Source organism: Marmota flaviventris, chromosome 10 (assembly GCF_047511675.1).
Source record: "Marmota flaviventris isolate mMarFla1 chromosome 10, mMarFla1.hap1, whole genome shotgun sequence".
Classification (NCBI taxonomy): domain Eukaryota; kingdom Metazoa; phylum Chordata; class Mammalia; order Rodentia; family Sciuridae; genus Marmota; species Marmota flaviventris.
Window position 1 is genome coordinate 1230586 of NC_092507.1, and position 23563 is coordinate 1254148.

Sequence of the window (23563 nt, forward strand, 5' to 3'; positions counted from 1 at the left end):
CCCACTGTGTACTCTCCAGGGCTCACTAGGGTTGGAAGAGCAGGGGGTGCCCCTTCCCCTTCACTGGAAACCCCCACATGTGCTGTGGCAGAGCCCAAGCGCCTGGGAAACAGTTGGCCCAGGCCCAGCTGTGAGATGGGTGTGGGAGCTGGGAGTGTCTCACCCTGCTGTCTGCCCCCACTCAGCCTCGAGGCAGTTGGAGAGCTTTGCCCCTTGGTCTGCTCTGCTCCACCCACCCTGCAAGCCTGTCCCTCCTCAGTCCCGGCTTTCCTCACCCACCAGGTGCAGTTAGGTAGTGACCAGGAGGACATCGGTGGCTGTGGCCCTGCCAGCCAGTGTGTCCTCTGTTAGGGGAAAGTCCTCCTTGGGACATCTGGACACCCCAGCTGACCCCAGTGCCCACAGCCAGTGATGCTGGGAGCTTCCTAGTGCAGTGTCCCTGTCCCCAGGGCTCTGCTTCAACTCTCTATGCCTAGGCACTTATGGAATGTCCTCCTGCAGACTGGAGGCACAAAGGGGTATGTGGGAGATAGTGCCTCTGGGGACAGAAGGGCCTGGGGCTGGACCCTGGAGAAGGACCTTGGACCACTCAGGACCTGGAAGGGCTCTAGGTCAGCCCAGGGCCGAGGGTCCTGCAGACTGGCTCATTGAGTGGCCTCTCGTCTTGTTAGGTGGAGAGCCACCTTTGACTGACCTCATGAGGTCAGCAGAGGGGTGCTAGGGCCCATCAGGGAGGCATGAATGTGATGGGGTGAGGGACCTTGAGGGGTTGCTGGGCTGCCTCTCATGAGCCCCTCGCTTGGAGGGTGGCAGTGGGGGAGTGCAGCCCAGTGGGGAGGAGGTCGGGGTCTGGTGGAGTTTCCACATGGGAGTCCTGAGCAAGGCTCTGTCATGCTCCGTGCCCCCAACCCAGCCCAAACTGCCCAGTCTGCTTGCCTCCCAGGGGACGAGTGGGGGCCCGCTCAAGGATGGCAAGGGGGTCAGGCTGGACCCTGCTCCCAGGTGCTGATGGAGAGTCACCCCTTCCAGAGCTGTGCTGGGAAGGAGCAGGCAGGAAGTGCGGGGAGGAGCCTGTGGTGGGGAGTGGCCTGTTGGAGGGAGCACACTCACAGCACTAGGCCAGCAGCAGGAAATCCTCAAGCTCATGTCACTGTCACCGCAAGTCGCTGGGAGCTACGGTGGGCCTGGAAAGGTAGGCGCTCTCTGGGGGGCGCTTCCGGAGGACACCCAGAGGGGGCTGGGCACGGGGCAGGAGAGGACTTTCTGGGCACCCCCGAGGCTGGTTCAGTGGCTCTGAGGCTCCTGTCCCACGGGTTGCCTGACGGCTCCTTCCTAGCAGTGCCCACACCCTCTGCTTTGCCTGGCCACTTCTGCCTCCCGCAGGCCCACCCTGAGCTTAATGGGACCTCAGCTTGGTCCTCTCCGTGGGCTAAGACCCTCCCTTCTCTGCAGGAAGCTACCCTGGCCCCTCCAACCAGTCACTCCTGCATCAGGGCGCAGTGGGCAGAGGGCTCTGGCGGGGACTGGAGCTCGCACTTGACGGCGTTAGTTTCTCTTTCTCTTTCAGATGTTGGGGGTTATGAGGAAGGCCGCGAGTCCTAGCCCTGAGCCTAGTCCTGCGGGTGGGGCTCCGGGGCCTGAGGAGCCCTGACCAGGGACATGGAGCCTCTGCCAGGCTGGGGGCTTCCCTGGTGGCGCCAGGAGCCTACAGCCAATGCCCTGAAGCTGGTGAGTCCCCAAGCTCTTCTCTGTCCCCAGGCCTTCCCAACCCCTCCTGCCCCAAAGTCGCCCCCAGCTGTGTCCCCTCCCCTGGCCTCTGCACTTGGCCATGTCTGGGTCCCAAGCTCACACGGGCCTTTGTGTCCCAGATGTTCAGCTTCCTGGAGCTGACCCAGGTCTCTGGGCACTGCCCTTGTTCTGGGGTTGGGGGCAGGGGTGAGCCCCAAGGGGATGGGTACTTCCCGGGGCTCTTGGCAGTGGAGTGAGCCGTGTCTTTGTGTGGGCCCTGGAGCAAGTGGAGCTGATCTCCCCCGCAGCTCTTCTGCTGATAAGCACCACGTGTGTTCAGGGCAGATAGATAGAGCCCAAGGGCTGGGCGGGGACTGGCTGGGCAGATAGAGCCCAAGGCTAGGCGGGGACTGGCTTCCGGTCAGGGTGGCTTTCTTGCCTGCTCAGATGGGTAAGCCCAAGGTCCTAGCAGGGCCACCCTCTCCCGGAACCTGAGCAGCCTGTCTGCCCACCCCAGGGTGTGACCTCCCCAGGGGCAGCAGGTCTAGCCCAGCCCAGCAGGGAGGCTGGCAGGGTGTCTGTCCAGTGGGACCCGTGGCTCCTGAGGGAGGTATGGGGCTCTTGGGGTCCCACATGGTCAGGCAGGGGAATGGAGGCTGGAAGAGTGTTCAATCCCACTCCACTCGAGGCTGTATAGGGTCTCTCAGGTCATTCCCTGAGCCCTACCAGGGCCACCCAGCCCTAGAGTGCTGTTCCCCACTCTACCGAGGAGTATCGAGGACATGCACAGCCTGGCGGAGCCCATGGGGCAGCATGGCAGCGGGGCAGCTCCTCTCCAATGCCCGTCCCCTTCCTGCAGGCCCTGTGTCTCCTCCTCCTCCTGGGATCCCCCCCGTGTGCCCTTGCCCAGTTCCTGTGCAGAGAGGAGGAGTACCCTGTGGGCACCGAATGCTGCCCCAAGTGCAGCCCAGGTAGGAGCAGCCCTGAGCCCAGCTCCCGGAGCCTCTGTCCTCTGCCACACTGAGGGTGGCATGAAACCCCTGGCCCAGGGGCATAGACAGTCGGGGCAGTCCTCTGCAGCCTGGCTCCTCAAACCGTGGGCTTCTCGCTGCTCTGCTACCCAAGTGTGGTCCTGGGGGACAGAGCTGGCCTGGATGGCTGCGGGCTGAGGCTTAGAGGGGGACAGGACCACAGCCAGGTGAGGTCCCAGGAGGCCCCATGTTCTGCCAGAACTTGCAACCTGCTCCAACGCAGGCCCAGCCTTGGAAGAGCTGGGGAGCAGCACAGTGTCCTAGGGTCCTTATGGTTGGTGTCACACCTGCTTGGGGCTCAGGCGGGTGTGAGGGGTGGGCTCCCGCCTGGCCCCCTGTGGCTGAGAAGCTGTGGACACCCTGGGCTGCAGGTTACCACGTGAAGCAAGCCTGCAGTGAGCTGTCAGGCACAGTGTGCATACCCTGCCCCCCCGAGACCCACACCGCCCACCCCAACGGCCTGAGCCAGTGTCTGCCTTGCCGAGTCTGTGACCCAGGTAGGAGCCGAGCAGCTGCCTGCCCCAGCACACCCACCTCCATGGGTTCTCCCTGCAGGAGCTGCCTGCAAGGGACCCTTGGGCCCGTGTCCCCCTTGTCATGCCACCTGGGCCTCCCTGAGCTCAGGCTCTGGCCCTTCATGAGGGCACCACCAGCCGGGGGCAAGTCCCCACCTAGCCACAAGCCAGCGTGCCTCCATCAGTGAGGAGGTTCTCAGGGTCGCATGTCCCAACTCCTCATCCCTGGGGTCCCATCTGCACAGCCATGCGCCCTGTGGTCTCTCTCCCTCCTTGGCCTTCTGTGTCCAGCACCTCAGATACTGGCAGCTTTCTGGGCTGAGGCAGAGTTGGGGCCCCGAGTGCTCCCTATCCCCAGCCCTCCCCGGGCCTGGGGCCGAGCCCCTAGCCCACCGGAGCTGTCCAGTTCCACCCTCCCATTGGAAGGGACACTCCTTGGCCCTGGCAGCTTCCTCGCTCTCAGAGGCTCTCTTGGGTTCCAGCCTTGGGCTTGGACACCAGGCAGAAGTGCTCCAGCATGCAGGACACGGTGTGCGGCTGTCGCCAAGGCTACTTCTGCGAGGCCGAGGACAGGGAGCACTGCATCATGTGCTTGCCCCACACCATCTGCCACCCTGGCCAGAGGGTACAGAGGAGAGGTGAGCCAGCCGGAGGTGTCTACCGCAAACTCACCTTCATTCCCAGCGACCCTGCTGCCTGAGTCCCTGATGCCCTGGACATCATGACCAGCTTGGAGGTCTTTAAAGGGACAGAAATCTTGGCCAGACCAGGCCCCACCCTCCCAGCCCTGTCCTGGCAGCAAGAAAGGAGGGAAGCCCTGCAGCAGGGGAGAGCAGAGGGGGAAGTGGGCCCTGGTGGTTTCACCTCGTGGTCAGGCCCTGAGTCCTCCCACTTCTCTCACACACCAGGCGGGGAGCCCAGGTGGATGGGGTGGCCTGTGGTCAGTGCACTCTTCTCCCTGAGTGTGAAGTGTGACCCCCAGGTCCCGCCTGGTGTCTGACCAGGGCACCACCCACATCACTTATGGAAGGAAGGCCCAGGGGACCCTGGGATCTGATTCCCTGCTCTGGGTGTCCAGGACAGTTCCAAACACCACCCCCACTATAACCCAGTCCTTCAGGAAATGGAAGTCCCAGAAGAGACAGACCCCAGGCCCCGCCCCAGGGAAGCCCAGTTCCCTCCTGGCCTGGAGCCCATGGCCCCTCTGCCCGTCCCTCTCCACCCGCAGGTACAGATAGCCAGGACACAGTGTGTGCCAACTGCCCACTGGGGACCTTCTCTCCCAACGGGACCCTGGACCAATGTCTTCCCTGGACCTCGTAGGTGATCCCAGGGGTCTCGTCTTTGCCCTAGGGAGAAGGGGCTCCTCCAACTCCCCTGGGAAACGAGGGCCCTGTCCCCGCAGGCAGTGCCTCATGTCCCACACTGGGTGGAACCTCTGTCACCAGCAGAGCAGCTAGGGGCCTGCACCCCACAAACAGGCCACGTTAGCCTGGAACGCAGCCTTGGAACAGCCCTTGTAGCTCCTGCAGGTGCAGGTGGGTCCAGCAGAGATGCTGCTCACCATCCACCTCTGTGGGCCTGGCTCTCGGGTGTCCAGGTCTGGGGGCTACCTGCACTTCTGGAAGGAGCAGTTCTCAAAGTGAGGACCCCACTGCTCCTGAGCCAAGTCCCAGGCCCTAGTACCGACCTTGGTCCTCGGGGTCCCTGTGGTGGAGGTGTGACTGCCCCAGGGAGGGTGCAGGCCCTGCCCATCTGACTCTCGTCCACTCCCCAGGACTTTCCTTTCTTTTCCAGCTCAGGCTCCCTCCCTGGTCCCTCTCCCTCTATCTTCCCCAAAGGGCTTGGGCGTGTGGGGCAAGCCTGAGGTCACAGTCTAGAGCCGCCACCCACAGAGCTGCACTGAGCCACCCAGAGCAGGACCCTCCTGGGGTCTGAGGGCCTCGGCTGACATACTGCTGTCCCCTAGGTGCAGGGGACTTTTTGCCATGGAAGCCGAGCCGGGGACCAGCAGCAGGGACGTCTCCTGCTCCCTGTCCCGGTGGTTCTATGTCTTTGTGTCCGTCCTCCCCCTCTCCGTGGTGATCGTCCTGATGGCGTGGGTGAGGAGAAAAAGACCATGTGGTAAGCAGTGTTGCTCTTTCTGTCAGGGTTAGGGCCCCAGCAGGGGCTGCTCAGGGGCGCCACAACTGTGTCCCCACAAGCCCTGGGTGGCAGCCACCAGGACATCCCCGGGATTCTTGGCTCTTCTCCGAGGCAGCGTTAGCGGTGGGGGCTGGGTTTCCTGCTTTGCCCAGGGCCCAGGTGTCAGGCGGCTTCCCTGTGGGGACCCGAGGGTCCTATCTGCTGCCCACTGGAGCAGGGGCCCTGGCCCCCACCTGCCTGTGGGGCCTGTGGGGAGGGAGAGCCTGGGGCTGGGGGTCGGTGGCTGGCCACCGAAGACAAGGTTGTGTCCCCGCTGGGCAGCCCAGGCGTTGTCCACCTACTCACAAGCCCTGGGCCAGCGTTCCACTCTCCTCCTCATCTGTGCCAGGCTCAGCGCAGAGTGTGCCGCCCTGCGCACAGTCCAGGGGAGCAGGCACCCCACAGAAAGCCAAGGGGCCAGGTGGGCCACACGCTCGGGCTTCGGGTCAGACATCTGTGTCTCACCCCTGGGTCTCCCAGGTGCAGGGCCATATGGGAGCCTCAGGCACTGAGGCAGGCCAGGAGTGGCCGGTCCCCCTTCTCAGCCCAACCCAGGGCCTCTGCTCCTGGGAACGGGGCCTCCTCTGTGAAGTGCTGTCCCTGCTGTCAGGGTGGTGGTGGGGCTGCAGCGGGCCGTGGCCTGGGGTGTGCCAGGCGGGGTAGGCAGCTTTTTCTCTGCTGTGACCCAAAGATCTCACAAGAACTATTTTTGAGGGAGAAAAGCTTATTTGGGGCTCATGGTTTCAGAGGTCTCAGAACACAGGTGGCTGACTCCACAGCTCTGGGCCCAAAGTGAGCCAGAACATGAAGGCAGAAAGTGTGGGGGAGGGGAGCAGCTCCGGACCTGGAACCAGGGAGCAGAACCAAGCTCACCAGGAACAGCACCCCTGCCCACCCCTCCTGCAGTGAACCCTTACCCCTGAACCGATGCTCTGATCAGCGTCCATCACCCGTCTCACCTCCGAACACTCCTGAATGGTCTCCCGTATGGGCTTTGGGGGCGACCTCCCGTCTAAGCCATAGCATCAGGCCAGGGCCTGTTTTTCCTATGTTGGACCCCGGGAATGAGGCCTGGTAAGGAGCTACGTCCCTGGACCATCTCACCTTGTCTCAGAAAAGGTCATTCTCTGGGGAAAGGCCACAGAGCCAGAGGCCCAAGATCTGGCTGCCACCCCGTTGCTGTGGGCCTGTGGGCCCTGGTGGGGGACTCTGGCCCCTCCTGACGCTGTCTTTGTATTACAGGCTCTGAGCGCAGTGAGACGGTTGTGCTGCAGGTATCAAGGCTCACCCGACCCCTGGGGCTGGTGTTCTAGGCCGGTGGTGGGTGGGAGGGGTCTCCCAGCTGGTCAGTGGCCCTGGGTCCTTACCTTGCAGCCATGCTGATCTCTTGAATGGACTTGGGTGCCCCTGGGAACCAGGAGGCTGGGGGTGGGGCCCTGAAGGCAGGCCTTCACCCTGCCTCATCCCTTGCAGCGGCAAGTAGAGGAGGAAGCCGGTGAGTCTGCAGTCACCCAGGCTCCAAAAGTCACCACGGTGGCGGAGGAGGAGACAGCACCCGTGTTGAGGGCAGTGGGCCCCCATCGATGAGCCACAGGGTTGGGAACCAGGTGACTCAACCTACCGGAAGCAGACGCATACCTGGCCTGAGTGCGGCACCTGCCCTCGGCTAGGTCCAGCTGCAGCAGCAGGAAAGACAGGGCTCTGGCTCAGGGCACTCAGGGATGTCACAGCTGTCCCCATCCGTCAAAGGGGGTCCAGAGCCCCCCCAGCAGCCCTGGCGCAGCTTCCTGCAGAGGCCCAGCACCATGAGGACACAGCGAGGCTGCCTCTGGCTCCAGCCCTCCCAGCCAGCCCTCCGGAACCTCACGCTGCTCATTTGGAGGGTGTGTCTGTGGACGCTACCTCACGGGGCTGGGACTGCCAGGAGTGTGGCATTAGGTGACTATTCCAGTTTGGGATGATTTTGTAAGTGGTTTCTGTCCTCTCGCTTTTGTCATAAAGTACATATTCTGGTTAGATGCCGAGCCACTGGGTGCATCTCGCTGACCACTGGACTCCCCTGCCGCACGCAGTGGCAGCAGCACCTCGTCACGGCAGCACAGTGCCACTGTCCCAGCATCCTGCTCTTCCCTCAGGGAGTGGCAGGAGGGATGGCAGGGTGTCTCTTCCCCTCTGCACTGACACTGCTCACCTGCCCCTTGACATACAGTCTCTAGTTCTGCCCCCCAGGGCTCAAGTCCGTGGCTCGCCTCACACCATTCCTTTGCCGCATCCCCACCCCTCAGTGAGAACGTCCCTAAGTTCCTGTCCAGCAGCGTGCTCGGGCTTTTCTTGCTCTTTCCCTGCCTGGGTCCTGGATCAGTCACGTCTCCAAAGAGCCCTGGTTGCTTCCTGAAGAACGGAGTGTCAGACCAACCCCAGGAGCCACAGTGACGGGCCAGCCAGCTACCAGGGTGTCAGGGGGACAGACCTAGGATCACTCCCCTGCACGTGTGTGGCAGATACTGATGTGTGCATGCAGACTCGCCACCAGGAGCCAGGTGTGCGGGTGTGTGCGTGTGGGTGCACTGAGAGGTGTAAGCCGAGGTCCACACGGGTCTCTGGCTCTGCTTGCTGTTAGGGTCTGTAAGCAAGCCAAGATGGCACCTGGCATTTTGCCAGGGGGAGTGCTTTGTGAAGTAACGCCAGCGAGCCATGAAGTGTGGAGATTCCTGATTGGCTGACTGCTGTATCTAGTTCATGTTAATTAAGATCAGCTGTGTGGAATGTCTATCTACCCCTCCTGTCCTACAATAAATGGCTCCCACTCCTGCTGAATCATGTACACAAGTTGCTCGTCACCCCCCGGTTATTTTGCTGCAGCCGGACTGCGGCAGCTTGCGACTTGGCCGGCCCCTCTGCCTGTGCAGCGCCTGCTGATGGACAGCTGGCTCCTCCATCCCGAGCCCCTTGCAGGGCGACCCAGGCTCAGAGCTGCTGCCTGCCCACAGGCTCAGGGAGCTCCGTGGCCTCCTTTCTTTAGCTCCATGTTCAGCCCAGGTGTGCACAGAGGGATGTGGGCTGCTTTTTATTTCCTCTCCCTTTTATTTTTTTTGGTGTGGTCATTTTTTTTTTCATGTGAAATATAATTTCCTTCATTATTTGAGTTTCAATTCTGTTTTGCAGAATTTATACCCTATTCTTGTTGATTCTCTCTGTATCTGTCTACCCATTTTTTTAAATCTGTGGGACATTAATAAAGACTTAAATGTTAATGTCAGTGGCCCAGGCAGTGACAGTGGCTCTGTCAGTGACAGACAGGCAGAGAGTGGCAGATTGTGGAAGAATATGCCATCAGCGAGAATCCCATCCTAAATATCTGCTGTGGGTAGATTGGGCAGGCGTGAGGGAGACCACATTACCACAGAGACACCACCACCAGGAGTCCACAGGCACCAGGAGGGACTTCCGCTACCATGGGGGGCTCAGTCCACCAGAAAGCCACATCCACTGTGGGGACCCCGCTTGACCTCGGGCTGCCGCCCTAAGTGTCTTGGCCACTGTGGCCTCTGAGCACCTGGCCTGCATTCCCCAGATGATTTCCCAGCAAGCTCTAAAGGGCAGGCCATGGGAGTGGGACGTGGGCTGTCGTGCAGCTGTGGTCCAGAGGGGGGCCTGCCGACCTGCCCGTGGGCTTGAGATAAGCCTTTGGCTGTGTGACACCCCCTCCTTCTGACCCAATCATGGGACAGACCCTTCTTCTGCTGCCAGGCTACTTTGTCCCTAAGTCCCCAGTAAATCTCATTCAGCACAGAGCAGACTGTCTGCCTCTGTTGGGTCCCCCGGCCCTGGGGCACGGGAGGGTCCTTCTGGACTGGCCGTTCTGGATTATCACCCAACGGCAAAGCTCCAGATTAACTGAGCAGCACCACATGATGGAACAGAAGGGCACCCCACCCACGGCCCTCAGGTTGGCAGAAGGAGCAGGCCAAAGACCTCAAGCACAGAGGTGGACTTATCCCTGACACAGGAGCAGAACATGCTCTTTCCAGGGCCCAAGGAGCTCGATCCAGGAGCCGGAGCTGGGTCTAAGAGCATCGCTGTGGGCTGAGATGTGGCGAGCCGTGGGGGACGATGCTCCCCAGCAGCTGGCCACAGCACCTGAGCATGCTGGAGGGCTTCGTGGAGGTGCATCCGGGAGCCCCCTGGCCTTTCCCAGGGGTGCCCAGAGATGTCTCCTCAAGGGCCACACCTACCTGGGCTGTGTGAGGGTCTGTGGGAACAGCACGGTGGCAGGACGCCTGTCTAAAGAAGGTGGTTTTATTCTGCTCTTTGGATTTCAGACAGCTTCTTCACCCTGGGGAGACTGCCCTTCCCAGGAGAGGCAGGTCCTGCCCCCAGAGTCCACTGAAATGTCTCACACTGTTGTTCCTCAGCCCACTCACCCTGCCTCGCCTGGCCTTTACCACAGAAACCACAGCGAAGGCTCTTGCCCAAGCAGCCCCTCGTATCCTCTGCCTCCTACAGACCCCGGTGCTTCCCCACGTGGCCCTTTGTGGCACGGGTCACTCCCTCCTCCAGGGACCTGAAACCAGCCAGCTTCTCAGTGGTGGAGGGGAGGGGGGTTTCAATCTGCTGGCCTTGCTACAATCTGCTGGTAAACTGTGCCGTGGAAAAGAGGCCACTAGACAGAAGTGGGGTGTCTAATCAGGGAGGGCCCTTGGAGGGACAGGGCCTGGTGGGACCTCAGTGCCAGGTTCTGGTGCCCCGAAGAGGTGGAGACTGGGGGGGGGGAGGGGTGCTGGATGGGGAAGAGGAAGGTGCCACCCTGCCATGTGGCCTCCCGAAAGCCTCAGCTGAGTCACCTTGACCCTCCTCCGCCAGTCACTGGACAGCAGCTGCTCCAGGTAGCTAAGGGTCAGCCCTGGGAGGGAACATGGCTGAGCATGGAGTGATCAGGAATCCACTCTTTCAGGTCAGAGGCGCCTGTCCACCTGGACCCCTCTGCAGCAGACCCTCCCACCTGCGCCCCCCTGAGCACCATGCCAGTCACTTTACCCTCCATCCACCAGGGCCGAGCCCACAGGACACTGGGCTAGGGAAGCATGCAGAGAGGACACAGGCACCAACAGGAACTGGCCAGACAGGAAAAATGCTGAGAGGCCAGTGTGGAGTCAGAGGAAGAAGCAGGTGGCCCTAGCTCTGCCCTGCTGGGGGCAGCCCTGGGGGCGCAGGGTGGGCTCTTAGGGCCAGGAGTCCACCAGGGAAAGATGGCTGGGGGCATGGCTGGAAGGTGGGACCTCCAGGGTGGGGCTGTGGGTTAGGGCCCTTCCCCTCATTGCCTCCATCCCACTGTATCCCTGAAGCATGGCCCTGACCAGTCTCCTCTCCAGCTGTGGGGAAGGAGGTCTCAGCTCACCTGCCAACATACACACACGGACCAAGGAGCCCCGGTACCCTCTCGGGGTTCCTGGGCCATGCTGGCACCATGCGGACTGCACACAGCAGGAGTCTTTGCCGCGGAGACCCTGAGCTGGGGGAGTCCACTGTTCCTAGCCCTCTGCTCCTATTCCTGGTGGGTTCTCAGGGTGAACTCGAGCCAGAAATAAGTAAAGCTGGGAGACTGTCAGGAGCAGATCTCAGCAGGATTACCAGACTGCCACCACCTACAGCCTTGCCGGGCGGGCGGGCCCCTTGTGTGTCCCTCATACAGAAACCCGTCCCCTGGCGTAGGCTCTGCCTAAGTGGCCCTACAGAGAGGGCCCGTCGCTTAGAGGCCCCGCCGCTGTCTTCTGTGGGGCAGTCTTCCCTGGCAACTGCCCATCCAGTCCCTGGTCAGCCTCACCCTGGTTACTCATGCTGGTGGCTGAGGATTATTGTTTCAACGTTTCTTAAGTCACCCTCCACATTTTGCCTTCAAAAGTGTCCCCTTGCCTCAGTCTTCTGAACAGGCTGGAGCTCATTGTGACATTCGAGTTCCTGTTGCAACGCTCCATTAATCCCAGATACGTGTTATTATTCTTTGGAAAATCCTTCCCTGATTGTTATTAGGTTGAGAGAGTTTGGGCAAAAATGGGCAGTGAAGAGATAAAGAGGCGAAGACCGGGTTGAAGGATCCCAGACGCACAGCTGTGGAGCTGTGCACTTGGTACCCAGACGCCGCAGAGCTTGTAAGCTCTCACGGGCGTTGTGGGGTCCAACATTCCCGCTGAACTAGTGACCGCTTCCTGGTGGGAAACTGAGCCTCAGCTCAGGGGCCCTGGCCATCACGGCCACTGAGGGGCTTCTTGCCCATGCAGGGAAGCAGCAGGCATGGTCCTTGTCCTGCTGCAGGGGCCACCTTGGCACAACACCTATTCTTTGGCAGAGCCTGGGCTTTGCCCCCCTGCTTGTGACAGGCTGATGACAACCCAGATGTATTTGGACTTTATTTTTTAGAGTACTTTGGTTTAGAGTAAAATTGAGCAGAAGGTATGGAGAGTCCCCAGATGCTTGCGGTACATTTGATTTTTAACCTCCTCTTCCCAGAGGTGAAGAGGGCACAGTGCCCTTTGGAAAAATACAGGCAGGACCCTGTGGGTCCACCCGCCATTTGAGGAGCAGGGCCCTCAGGGGGACATTGTGGATCTCCACGCTTGTGTGGGATGCACCGTCACAGCAGGTCCACCCCCGAGTGCTGTGGCAAAGGACCGGCTCTGCAGGGGACAGGTGGTGCTGCTGTGAGGTTGAGATGTCTGAAGGTCTGCGTGTGGACAGTGCACTGGATGTGGATTCAGTTTTTGATATTCATTTGGCGCAGTTTGAGTGACCTGCGAGCCCCCGACCCCATTCTGCTTTCAGAGAGTCTGACCCAAGAGGGTCAGTCCTGCAGCAGTGCTGGGGGGCAGCCCCCAGGCAGGGTGAGTGCTGAGCTGCTCTGGAGGGAATGAGGCACACTGGGTCAGGGCTGGCAGTCTGCCCTGGAAGCAATGGGGTCCGCGTGTTAGGGATTAAACCCAGGGCTTTGTGCACAGGATGCCAAGCAAGTGTTCTACCCCTGAGCCACCGGTACCCCCAAGCTCACGGGCAGTGTGTGTACTGCAGGACTGGGCAAAGTCAGCTGTCCTTTACCAGGGGCTCTGCAGTCATTGCCTGAGGCTCGCTTCTCCTGGTGCACATCTCAGGCCTTGCTGGAAGGGTCAGGCAGGATGGCATGTGCAGGGTCCACTTGGGACGGAGCTGCAGGCCTCAGCATCTTCCAGCCCACAGGTAAACTGGGGTCCCCGCTTCCCAGGATGTGGAGAGCATGCTCCCAGAGGCTGAGGACATACTGTGTGGTCAGCAAAGGTGGACATCAGGGTCTGAGACTCAGGTACAGGGGGCCCATCCAATGTGACTCAGCAGGACCTGTCTTGGGTCCAGAGATCCCCACCACATCAATGACCCTTCCTCAGGCACATATACGCATCTGTGTCCTGGGCAGAACTTTTCCAGTGTTTGCAGAACTTGGAGCAAGAGCAGAGAGGTGACATTTGGGGAGGCAGGAAGCCACGTACAGCAATCAAAGAAAAGGAAGCCAAACCACAGTGTGAGGCAAACATGGGAAGATAGCTCACCCTGTTCACAGAAAAGCAGATGAGGACTTCCTGTTGCACTGGGACCCAACGTATTCATTTGTTTATTTATGGCTTCTCAGAATAAGGAAGAAGAAGAGGAGGAGATGAGACAGCATCGTTGTGACATAATGGCAACCCAGTTCCCAACGGAGCAAGATGCCAACCATGGCACTGCTGGCCCCCATGCTGTAACTGTACCCAATTACCACTATTTGTCCCCCCTCCAGTGTGATGGTGTTAGGAGGGGCCTTTGGAACGAATGGGATCACTGTCTTTACTTCAGAGCCCCTGAGAGACTCTTCTCCCTCTGTCCACCCTGTGAGGGGCCATCTGTGAACCAGACACAGGCCCTCACCAGACACCAAATCTGCTGGCACCTTGTCCTTAAATCTTGCAGCCTCCAGAACTGAGGAGAAAAGTGTCTGTTGCTTATAAGGCACCCCAAATATACTCAGGGTGAGCGGCAGGAACGGGCTCAGGGCTGGCCACCTGAGACCACTCTTGTCAAACATCCGACAGCGGGCAGACTGGGCTGTCATTCCAGTGTGAGCTCATCCTGAAGGGTCACTTGTCTGAGGGCCCTCTTGGGTCCCCACACACTGCTGAGGGTGTCAGTAATGGAAAGCCCTCCACACTGTCCACCCAGCAGCTGCTCAGCGTTGAGTTTGTCCTGAAAACCCTTGAGGGGAAGAGCAGCAAGCTCAACGCAGTTCCAGGGACACTGGACTCCCCCAGCTCAGGGCCCCCCAGCAGCAAGGATGCCCACCGTGTGCGCAGCCCCACCAGGCCCTGGAACGTGGGGCGACACACAATGGCCCATGTGATCTGCACTGCCGTGAGGGGTCGAGTCCTCTGTCTCTGACCCAGGAGTCGTGGGTCTCCTGCCAGCATCTGTGCCACAGCAGGCCAGCTTATTCTTAGACCTGACAGTGCCCTGTGGAGGTGCCCCTGACACCCTCCAAGACACACAACGAGCTCTGGCTAGCAGCCCATGAGCAGAAGTGACCTGCCGCAGATCTGTGTGGCTGTAAGAGCCATGACGTGACCTCTGTCTCCTGCCCTCACCTGCCTGTCTGGAGATTGGCGTGTTCCAGATGGCCACAGCTGACTCAGCCTGGGTCCCAGAATGAGGGTGGTGTGAAGAGCACAGCCACACTGTGCCAACAGGACACATAAGCAGGGGTCAAACACAGCTGATCGGCTGGGGCTTGGGGCTCATTTGTACCTGCAGCAAACCCAGCAAAGCTGACCAGCGAGCTGTGGATGGACGGAGTCTATAAACAGACGGTAGGAGCTGTCCTCTGATGATGTCTGCCCTACTCAGATAAAGGCAAATGCATCTGTATGTTTACCTCCAGTTTTGTGCCACATAAGAATGGAGTTCAGGACATGGCCCTCCAGCATACGCAGAAGACTGTTCTGACCCCCTTTCTGTTTCACCTAAAAAGGAAAACAACAAGAAACCAAACAGATGGAGAGTTTACTACGTGAAGTTCCTCCCTCCCCCGCCCACTGGAAGTAAAAGCAACATCCTTATCTTCATTCAATGAGAAGCTGCAGCCATCGCAAGAAAAGCAGAAAATGAGACTAGGGCTGTGGCTCAGTGGCAGAGCACTTGCTTTGCATGCACCAGTCCCGACTCCCAAGCGCCAGGTCCTGGCGCTCACCTAAAAAGGAAAACAACAAGAAACCAAACAGATGGAGAGTTTACTACGTGAAGTTCCTCCCTCCCCCGCCCACTGGAAGTAAAAGCAACATCCTTATCTTCATTCAATGAGAAGCTGCAGCCATCGCAAGAATTCTGCACTGGCTTTGTTAAAACAACTACTTTCTGGCCTGTAATCCCAGCTCAGGAGGCTGAGGCAAGAGGATCGCAAGTTCGTGCCAGCCTCATTCAGCAATTTATCGAGGCCCTAAGAAACTTAGCCAGACCCTGTCTCAAAAACAAGCAAACCCTCTGACCTTCTCCCTACCCTCAATTTAGTTAACCTCTTCCCAACTTCCTATTCTTTGTCCAGCGGAGTGAAGAAGACCGGCTTCTAACTGCTTCTTTGTGTTCTTTATTTCCTTGGGAGGATTCCTGTGCCCAGGCTCCAAGTCCACTCATCTGCTCCGCTCCCCGTCCTCCGCCCCGGCCCCGCTCTGCCCCGCCCCTCCCCCGCCCCTCCCCCGCCCTCCTCTCCGCCTCCCCGCCCCGCCCTCCACCTCCCGGCCCTTGGCTCCGCCTCCCCGCCCCGCCCTCCACCGCCCTCCTCTCCGCCTCCCCGCCCCGCCCTCCACCTCCCGGCCCTTGGCTCCGCCTCCCCGCCCTTCTCCCCGCGGTCCCACCCCATCCCCGCCCCCACAGGGCCGCGCTGCAGCTCTCTGCGCAGGCGCACCGTGTGTGGCAGACTGACAAGCTCCGCCATTGGTCGCCATTGGTCAGCGGGCTTATGCATATGTAAACGAAGTGATCCCGTCCCGACCAGGCTTCGGCTTTGGGCCCGGAACCAGGGACGGTGCTAGGGGCGGTGCTAGGGGCGGTCCGGGCGGAACCGGGTCGCAGGGCGGAGGCGGTACCGGGACCCGGCGCTCTACCCTAGGCGCAGCCGCAGTGGGAGAGGATCGCGGCGCCAGGACCTGGCGCTTCGGAGCTCGGCCGTGGCCATGAGTCCTGTGGACCTTTCCCGCGTGGGCGCCTGTGTCCTGAAACATGCAGTGACTGGGGAGGTGAGCGCCGGGCAGTGGGCGTCGGATCCTGCCGCGGATCCCCGGTTCCTGCTGCGCGCCCTGGCAGCGCTCGAGGCTGCGGGTGGGGGTCTTTGGGGGGCGCTGGCAGGGCTGGCGGGGCGTGGGTGTGGGCGTCGGTCCGGCGCTTCTTGACCTTACGGCCCCGCAGGCCGTGGAGCTGCGGAGCCTGTGGCAGGAGCAGGCGTGCGTGGTGGCCGGGCTGCGGCGCTTCGGCTGCATGGTGTGCCGCTGGATCGCCCGGGACCTCAGCAACCTCCAGGGTGTCTTGGACCAGCATGGCGTGCGCCTGCTGGGCGTCGGGCCGGAGACCCTGGGCCTACAGGAGTTCCTGGATGGTGGTTACTTTTCCGGAGGTGCGACCCTTCCCCAACTCTGGGTGTTTGGCTGTCGCTCTGCCCAGCCCTGGCCTGGAGGTGCTCTCGTGTCGGAGTCCTCGTACTCCTGCGGCATCCTGGTCCCCCTGTTGTGCCCTTGCATTCCTGGCCTTCCAATTCCACCGGTCACTTCTTTATCTCAGTCCCTCTTCTCAACAATGGGGAACTCACCTTACCTTGTCCCTCCTGACCCAGGATGGATGAGCTGGGCACGGTAATCGGTCAGGAGACAGGACAGGATGTAGGAGGGTGAACCTGAGTGGGGCCAGCATGGGGCCTGGTACACACACCTGTGCTTTCCTTTCCAGAGCTTTACCTGGATGAGAGCAAGCAGTTCTACAAGGAGCTGGGCTTTAAGCGGTAAGTATGTTGGGGTCCAGGGTGTGCATTGCCCCCTTATTCCTGCTGCCCTCTACTGGCTCTGCCCTCAGTAGGCTGGCTCTGTTAGCACTCGCAGCTCCAGCCAGCTCCTCCGTCAGCCTGTTTCTGGGGTGTTACTTGTTCTGTGACAGGCTTCTCACCTAGGCCTGCCTTTAGCAGGCTGCAGTGTCCAGACTGCCAAAGAGGGTTTTGGAGTCCAGTGCCTCCATCAGGGGCCATCCCAGCCTTCTGGTGCCACAGGCTGCCTGCCTGCCCTGACTGGCAGGGCCAGCTGAGCAGATTGTTGGGCATGCTCAGCTTGGGGCCTGGTCCCCACGCTTCACACCCTTGGTGGGGCTCCAGGCCAACTGTCCCCAGGCTGAGTGTCCTAGGGCTCCAGTAGCTGCTCCTGGCTGGGGTGGTTGCTGATCTGATTGCCTTGTGCCATCTCTGAGCCTCTGGTGAGATGAGTGGGCAGGGCAGAGCTTGAGCCAGAGCTGGTCTGTGCATCTGCTGGAGGACCGGAGGGTGGGCTCTGGGGCTCGGGCTCCACCAGAGTCTGGGCTAGCAGGCTGTGTGTTTGCAGGTACAATAGCTTGAGCATCCTTCCAGCTGCTCTGGGGAAGCCTGTGCGGGATGTTGCTGCCAAGGTACTGTGATGGCCAAGGTCAGCAGGAGTAGGGGCAGTTCCTCCCTCTAGGACTGACTTCAGCCTGTTCTTTTCCCTCCAGGCCAAGGCTGTTGGCATCCAGGGGAACCTGTCTGGAGACCTGCTGCAGAGTGGAGGGCTGCTGGTAGTCAGCAAAGGTGGGCTCGGGGGGCTCCAGGGCACGTTCTCAGTGGGAAGGCCTGGGGAACTGGGTGGCTGTTTTTGGCTTTCCGTCTGCCCCAGTTCCTCCCCGTGGTATGTTCTGGCCCTCAGTGTTGGCTTGGCAGGGTGGGCTGTGGGCAGAACAGCTTTCTTGTCTCTCTAACTAGGTGGAGGTTGTGACTGGCCAGGGTTGCCAGGGTCAGCTGGTCTCCTGTCACATGAGTGCAAGGTTCAGGTGGCCTCCCAGTGTGCCCTGACCATCGATCTGCTTTTATAGGTGGTGACAAAGTTCTGCTGCATTTTGTCCAGAAGTCCCCAGGTGATTATGTCCCCCAGGAGAGCATCCTGCAGGCTCTGGGCATCTCTGCAGAGACCTTCACCAGCGAACCCCCTCAGGTGAGCCGAGGCCTGCCTGCTGCACACGGCACACCCCTCCCCTGGGCCAGCACTGGCACGGCCAAGTGCTGAGCTGCAGCCTCTGGGGATTTATGTTTTTTCCTGCTCATGGTATCCCAGGATTTATGTCATTGTGACCCCACTTGCAGAAGGGATCAGAGTGTAAGGGACTGAGGGGCAGTATGACTAGGTGGACAGGCATATCTGGACCCACCCCTATGGGTGGTGGCTCTAGGGCAGAGAAAGGGCTCTTTTTTGAGCCTTGGAGGCTGGGGAGGGCTTGGGTTTTCCCAAGGCTCCTCTGTTGGTCATAATGTGGTCTTGGTGGCCAGCTTCCTGTGCCCCAGGTGGAGGGGAGTGAGTGCTGTTCAGGTGGGTGGCCTCCTGCCTTAAGTATGCCCCTTTCTGTATGTGGGTGGGTGAGCCCCACTGTTCTTGGCACCCGGGGAATGTGGCTGGCCTGACAGGACCCCTGCTGTCCTTGCAGTGTGATGAGGAGGCGTGTAGGAGGTGATAACCCTGAGCTCCTCTGACCTGGGAGGCGTCTGCTGCCTGGGGTGTGCTGGGAACCAAACCAGAAGAATCGTCACAGAGCTGCTGGATCAGGGTGCTGGACTGTTCTGCTCCTCGGGCAAAAACAAGCCATTAAAACTGCAGCTCCTAGGTCAGCACGGTCCTCCACTGGCTCTGCACCTGTGTCCTCTGTGGCCCCACCTCCCTCTGGACTGGAGAGGCAGTCCTCCAGGAGCCAGGGTATCATCTTCCCACCATGCAAGTGGTTGCCCTGTGGAGGGGACACATCCTGCAGTCTGCAGACTTCAGGCCCCTGGCACACGTGGCCCTGAGGACAGCCCTTGCTGTCCTATCGTTTCCTCCCCAGGCGGTCTCATGCTCTGACCCATCTCTGACTAAGGATGGAAGAAGGCCAAGGGTGGGGAGAGGAGGGTTTGGCCAGGCTCTGGCCCCAAGCAGTGCTTGTATCTGAGGGTCTCCTGTGGATAGCTGGGTTTTCAGGGTGGAGATGGTAGTCAGACTCGGAGCTGGTGTTGGGCAGAGGCTCTCTGACTGGAATTTCATCATGGCCACCCTGCTAGGGCTGCTGGCCTGGGAGCCGCCATCCCTCCAGGGTCCACCAGGTCTGCAGCAGAACTCCAACACCCCTCCCACCTCATTTCTCTCCTCTCAAGGGCTCCCTTATCCACATGGCTTCTGATGACCACATCAGCACCTCCTCTGTCTCCCTAGTTCAAGCTTGGGGACCACAGTGTCCTCCTGCATGGCCTTGTCCCCCACCCACACACCAGTGGTCATTTTGCAAAAACAGGGCAGGCGATGCGGCCCTTGGCAGCCTGATAACTCCTCTGGCTTCAAGTGACACAAAACTAAGATCTCAGTGCCAGGCTGAAGCTCCGCAGACCCCCTGGGCCACCGCCCTCCCGACCTCAGACCCTTGAGTCAGTGGCCCCTGGAGGTGGCTGTCTGGCACATCCTGGCCACTGCCAGGTCCCCACTAGGATGCTGGACGCTTGTTCAGAGACCATTTCCCTGGCAGCTCACTGGGGTGTTTGCCGCCTGACCTCGTTTGCCCTGGCCACTGCCCCGACCCCCACCAGCCCGTCCTGCACACACGAGGCGTAGCCTTCTTTCAAGCCTTTATTCGGCTCGTGTCTGAAGCTCATAGACGTCGGGCAGCAGCGAGCTTTCAGAGCGGGTGGAAGATGGTGGATGGTGTCTACGGGGCTGCATGGGGCTCTGACCCCCGAAGGTGGATGCGGAGGTGTCAAGTGACCGGTGTCAGGCGGTGGCTGTGTTTCAGGCTGGCACGGAGGTCGGGCCGGCACCATGGCCACCTGGCGGGGTGCCTGCCAGGTCCCTGCTGGCTGCACTGTTGTGCTGTAGGAGCCTCTGGGCAGCGGGTGGGTGTGGACCGCACAGTGTGCTTCAGCCTTGGCTACCAGACGCGGCATCGCTTCTTGGGGTGCATGCGGGACCCCTGGGTGCAGTGGAAGGTGTCAGCGAAGGCAGCCAGGTTCTGCAATGAGCCCAGCACCCTGCAGACGAGCGGGTGGACAGAACAGCCTGAGACAGGAGCCTGGGTGTGTTCGGGGGCACGGGAGTGGGCAGGGGGCACTTGCCTGTACTTCAGGGGACTGTGGACGTCAGTCTTGATGGACTGGATGGCAAACTCAGGCCGGTAGGACCCGCACCACACCTGCGGGTGCACCAAGGGCGTGGCTACAAGGCTGTGGGGCTGGAAGGGTGCCCCTGGTTGTGGCAGGGGCCGCAGCAGTCCCCACGGCCCAGGCCGCCCCTCGGGTGGGGGAGGAAGCCAGCAGGTGCTCTCCTCCCTGAACACTGGCTCTTCCTAGCTCCCTCCCCTGCCAGCCTCTTCCTCCAAAAAGCCTTCCAGGACCACTGGTTCTGGTTCTGTGGTCTGGCCAGCTCACAGTGTCCCTCGAGGCCCTATAGTGGGCCCTCCAAAGTGCCAGGCTGAGAAGTGGGCCCTCCAAGGTGTGGTGGGGAGGCTGGGGGCGGGTGGGACAGGAGCTGCACCTGGGCGTAGTTGACGAAGAAGAGCTGATTGCAGGTCAGCTTCAGTCCTGGTAGCTGCTGGTCCTTGCCGCCCTCCTTGGTCCACTTTAAGTAAGCCTGCAGGCCCAAATGGGTGCTGGGCCTGGCCAGTGCAGCCAGGCCTTCTGAGCCCTTTGATCTCCATGCAGAATGGAGGTTGGCTCCAGGACCTGTGGACGGGGGCCCTGCTCTGCAGCTTAGGGCCCTCGGGCACACCCCTGATTCCCGAGCTGCCTCTGCATGCTTACTCCAGCAGGGCTCCTTGGGGTCTGGCCAGGTGGCCTGCCAGCTGGTGCCCACCCGAATGGGTACCTGGTACCTAGGGCTCATCCATTCCTGGCTGTAGGTGAGGGATGCTGAGGTGGGTGGACATGTGGTCACTAGTCCACTGCCTCATTTGGAGATGGTAAGTGGCCAGCTCAGGCCGGTTGAGGCCCAGGGCCTACCCATGGCCAAGAGGTGCTCTGGGGCAATGCTGCCTGCCCAGTCAGGAAGAGTCCCCAGGACACGGTCTCAGCCCATGCTGAAGGCCCTCTGTCCCCTGCTTGAGGCTCCTGCTCGGACCCACCTTGTACGCCTGCCGCACTCCTCCGTTGTCCGCGATGTTCTCCCCCAGGGTGCTGTATCCGTTCACCTGTGCACAGAAGACAGGTGGGCGCGGGCCCGGCCCTGGCCCCGGCCCCGGCCCCCCTTTCCCGCAGCACCAGGGCCGAGTGTGGGTGGGCGCGGTGGCAGGCGCTCACGTTCTGCTTGTCAGCCAGGTCCCAGGTGTAGTTGCTGTACTGGTAGACCATGCACTCCGACTGCTTCCGGAAGTGCCAGGCCGAGAAGTTGCTCCACCAGTCCAGCATGTTGCCGTTCTTGTCGAAGTTCCGGCCTGAGCAGGGCAGTGCGGAGCTGGCTGTCCCCCAGCCCCAGCCTGGACTTGCCCTCCCCCCAGCCAAGGCCTGTCCACGGTCAGGCTGCTTGTGCTGGCCTCCAGCCGACCGCAGGAGCTGGAGCTCACACTCCTGGGCAGAGCCCGAGCCCTGCAGAGCCGGACACGCTCAGAGGGGACGGGTGTGCTGCAGGGCTTCAGCCCCAGAGAGGGAGGGCTTCCGTGGCCCCCCACACCCTGACATTAGGGCCTGCTGTTACTGGGTCCCGGGGTCCTAGGGACACTGGGTGTATGGCTTCCTCTGGACGTGCTAACTTTCTAAACCCCAGGTGAGGGAACAGGGCCCCCAGGAGCACAGGGGTGCCCTTGGGGGGATCCCCACGACCATCTTGGGGAAGTGACCAGCCATGAAGGGGAATCAGGACCTTGCTGTACCCCTGGTGGTTTCTCTGGATGGGGCCCTGGGTGGCATTCAAGACCTAATCTGGCCCAGCTCCCTCGAGTCCAGCACATGTTCCCATGCCCTGGCCTGTGTCCCCCCCCCCCCCCCCCAAGACCTCTTTGGAGGCCCCAGGAGCTCCTGGAGGCAGGTGTGTGGCTGGCAGGTGCAAATCTGGTCTGGAGACCCCGGCAGCCCCTTACCGTTGTCATCAAAGCCATGTGTGATCTCGTGCCCAATCACCATCCCGATGCCCCCGAAGTTCAGGGCCTGCGGCTGTTCCTTGCTGAAGAAGGGTGGCTGGAGGATCCCAGCAGGGAAAACTGTCCCCAAGGGGGACAAAGAATAAACCGAGTGGGCACATCTGTGTGCCAGGCTCAGGTGTCACCTCCAGGGTCCCACCATCCACTCCCGTGGCTGGGAGATGGACTCCTCCTCCCCGATGTACAGCTCAGGAAACAGGCTGAGAGGCCGAGAGGGTGGGGCTAGATCTGGGACCCTCTGGCCTCTTGGCCACCGTGTGCCTTCAGGGACTGCCCCCTGCGTCCCCCTGACTCCTGCAGCTGCGCAGCCCTGACGGGTGACAGTGAGGTGGGAGAGTGCACTCCCCTTCTGGCAACCGCTGGGGGGGCTGCCCCAGGACTCTGGGGGCGGGGTGGGCAGCGAGGCGGCGGGCATACCAATCTGGTTTCGGTTTGGAGAGTAGAATGCGTTGACCACGGCAGCCCCGATGATCCAGCTGTGGTGAACACACCGTCACCTGGGCCCCCGTCTGCTGGGACCTTCCCTCGGCGCCTCCCTGCCCTGGCTGGCTAACGCCTGTCCTGTCACAGTGGCCGTGCCACAGCATGTGCCATGCCTGGTCGTCAAGATCCAGGTACTCTCTGCACCTCCCCCAAACGGGGTGGCGGGGAGTCTGAGACGGGCCCAGTGTCCCTCCCCAGCCTCAGCCAGGCACAGGGCCACCCCTACCAGCAGGTAGCTCCTGAAGGCCACACTGGCCACGCCACTCACAGATTCTGGTCCACCTGTTCCCGAAGCTTCTTGAGGCTCCTGTGGGCCTTGGCCTTGAGGTTCTGTAGCCCATTCTCAAAGTACAGGTCCTCTGAGAAGTTCAGCTATGAGAGAGGGGCGGCCACGGCGGTGCTCAGGCTGGTCCTCGGAGGGATGGGCGAGGGGTCCAGGGTGGTCAGGGAAGGGCCTCGAGACTCGCCAGTAGCCAGCCATGGCCCCTGCTCTGGGTGCAGACGGTGGGGTGGGGGGATGAGTGGGGCCCTGGCCCTCAACATCTACCTATGTGACTCTGAACCACCCCCGGACCCGAGTCCCCCGTCTGCAAGCTGAGATGATGCTAAAGCCACCCCAGGCTGTGGGAGGGTGCCTGGCCCAGAGCCCCGTGTCCCCGTGGTGGTTTGGAGGCAGGGGCTGGGCGGTGGGCAAGGCAGGCAGAGGTCCTGAGGGGCCCTGGGGGTCGGGGCGCACGCTGGAATACTCCTCGTCCAAGCGCTTGTTCCCCTCCAGGATGTAGTCTGGGTAGCCGATCTGCTCCTGGATGCCCATGGCCTGAGGGGGAGAGGACTGGTTGTGCCCCGGCTCCCCGTAGGAGGCCACCTGCCAGTTCTGCCCCCTGCCTGGGACTAAGGGCCAAAGCCCCAAGAACTGTGTAGCCAGCCAGGGCCTGGGGAGTCGCCTATTTGTCCCACAGGTGCAGACCCCCACTCCCTGGCCACGGCCCCTGCCCACAGCCTGTTCCTGGAGTGGCGGGGATTTCCCATTCCTGATTCCCCCCCTGGGGCCGCCCCTGTGGGTGGAGGTCCTGACCTCAGGGCTACTGGGGGCCTCTGAGTGGCTTGCCCCACCTTCTCCTGGGCCTTCTTCTTAGACTCCTCGTCCATCCAGTTCAGCTCATCCAGGGTCTCCACAAACACAGCCCGCACCTTGTTGATGAGTTCTTTGACCTGGGGCACATGGCC

At 61.2% G+C, this 23563-nt stretch overlaps 3 protein-coding genes and 1 long non-coding RNA gene across 10 annotated transcripts in view; 2 read left to right on the plus strand and 2 right to left on the minus strand.

The window, feature by feature from the left end:
* The first annotated feature begins 1082 nt into the window (after positions 1 to 1082).
* Tnfrsf14 (TNF receptor superfamily member 14) lies at positions 1083 to 8275 on the plus strand. 3 transcript variants are annotated; one of them, XR_003584450.3, is made up of 10 exons: positions 1083 to 1192; positions 1568 to 1728; positions 2588 to 2699; positions 3131 to 3256; positions 3757 to 3912; positions 4503 to 4593; positions 5244 to 5398; positions 6206 to 6532; positions 6701 to 6732; positions 6932 to 6988. XR_003584450.3 is itself a non-coding variant. In XM_027947416.3 (9 exons), the coding sequence occupies exons 2-9, from the start codon at positions 1660 to 1662 to the stop codon at positions 7043 to 7045; spliced, it is 855 nt and encodes a 284-aa protein (XP_027803217.2). In that variant the 5' UTR covers positions 1084 to 1192; positions 1568 to 1659; the 3' UTR covers positions 7046 to 8275. The 3 variants fall into 3 exon arrangements, 1 of the variants encoding a protein (XP_027803217.2); XR_003584451.3 differs by lacking the exon at positions 3131 to 3256; XM_027947416.3 differs by lacking the exon at positions 6206 to 6532 and having other exon boundaries at positions 1084 to 1192; positions 6932 to 8275.
* A 3577-nt stretch (positions 8276 to 11852) lies between these two features.
* On the minus strand, positions 11853 to 15155 carry LOC114102155 (uncharacterized). 5 transcript variants are annotated; one of them, XR_011708713.1, is made up of 4 exons: positions 15006 to 15155; positions 14385 to 14472; positions 13033 to 14306; positions 11853 to 12746 (listed from the first exon to the last, which is right to left on the minus strand). It is a non-coding gene; the product is annotated as an uncharacterized lncRNA (long non-coding RNA). The 5 variants fall into 5 exon arrangements; XR_011708712.1 differs by having other exon boundaries at positions 13033 to 13104; positions 14098 to 14472; XR_011708711.1 differs by having other exon boundaries at positions 13033 to 14472.
* Positions 15156 to 15480: 325 nt separating this feature from the next.
* Prxl2b (peroxiredoxin like 2B) lies at positions 15481 to 18384 on the plus strand. The gene is made up of 7 exons (XM_027947417.2): positions 15481 to 15741; positions 15911 to 16115; positions 16445 to 16496; positions 17083 to 17146; positions 17228 to 17303; positions 17585 to 17703; positions 18191 to 18384. The coding sequence occupies exons 1-7, from the start codon at positions 15679 to 15681 to the stop codon at positions 18215 to 18217; spliced, it is 606 nt and encodes a 201-aa protein (XP_027803218.1). The 5' UTR covers positions 15481 to 15678; the 3' UTR covers positions 18218 to 18384.
* A 1270-nt stretch (positions 18385 to 19654) lies between these two features.
* Mmel1 (membrane metalloendopeptidase like 1) overlaps positions 19655 to 23563 on the minus strand; it is a 28569-nt gene continuing 24660 nt past the window's right edge. Inside the window, exons 14-23 of the mRNA XM_027947415.2 lie at positions 23450 to 23548; positions 23073 to 23153; positions 22605 to 22708; positions 22271 to 22329; positions 21794 to 21913; positions 21018 to 21151; positions 20843 to 20908; positions 20257 to 20352; positions 19839 to 19915; positions 19655 to 19754 (exon numbers count right to left, since the gene is read on the minus strand). Of these exons, the coding sequence (XP_027803216.2) occupies positions 19655 to 19754; positions 19839 to 19915; positions 20257 to 20352; positions 20843 to 20908; positions 21018 to 21151; positions 21794 to 21913; positions 22271 to 22329; positions 22605 to 22708; positions 23073 to 23153; positions 23450 to 23548 (936 nt within the window). The remainder of the gene's footprint in view (positions 19755 to 19838; positions 19916 to 20256; positions 20353 to 20842; positions 20909 to 21017; positions 21152 to 21793; positions 21914 to 22270; positions 22330 to 22604; positions 22709 to 23072; positions 23154 to 23449; positions 23549 to 23563) is intronic.

Coding starts and splice junctions, on each gene's coding strand:
- Prxl2b (XM_027947417.2), top strand. CDS start 15,679: ATGAGTCCTGTGGACCTTTCCCGCGTGGGCGCCTGTGTCCTGAAACAT. Junction 16,497..17,082: donor AAGGAGCTGGGCTTTAAGCG/GTAAGTATGTTG, acceptor GTGTGTTTGCAG/GTACAATAGCTTGAGCATCC. Junction 17,304..17,584: donor GCTGCTGGTAGTCAGCAAAG/GTGGGCTCGGGG, acceptor CTGCTTTTATAG/GTGGTGACAAAGTTCTGCTG.
- Tnfrsf14 (XM_027947416.3), top strand. CDS start 1,660: ATGGAGCCTCTGCCAGGCTGGGGGCTTCCCTGGTGGCGCCAGGAGCCT. Junction 4,594..5,243: donor CAATGTCTTCCCTGGACCTC/GTAGGTGATCCC, acceptor GCTGTCCCCTAG/GTGCAGGGGACTTTTTGCCA. Junction 5,399..6,700: donor GAGGAGAAAAAGACCATGTG/GTAAGCAGTGTT, acceptor TTTGTATTACAG/GCTCTGAGCGCAGTGAGACG.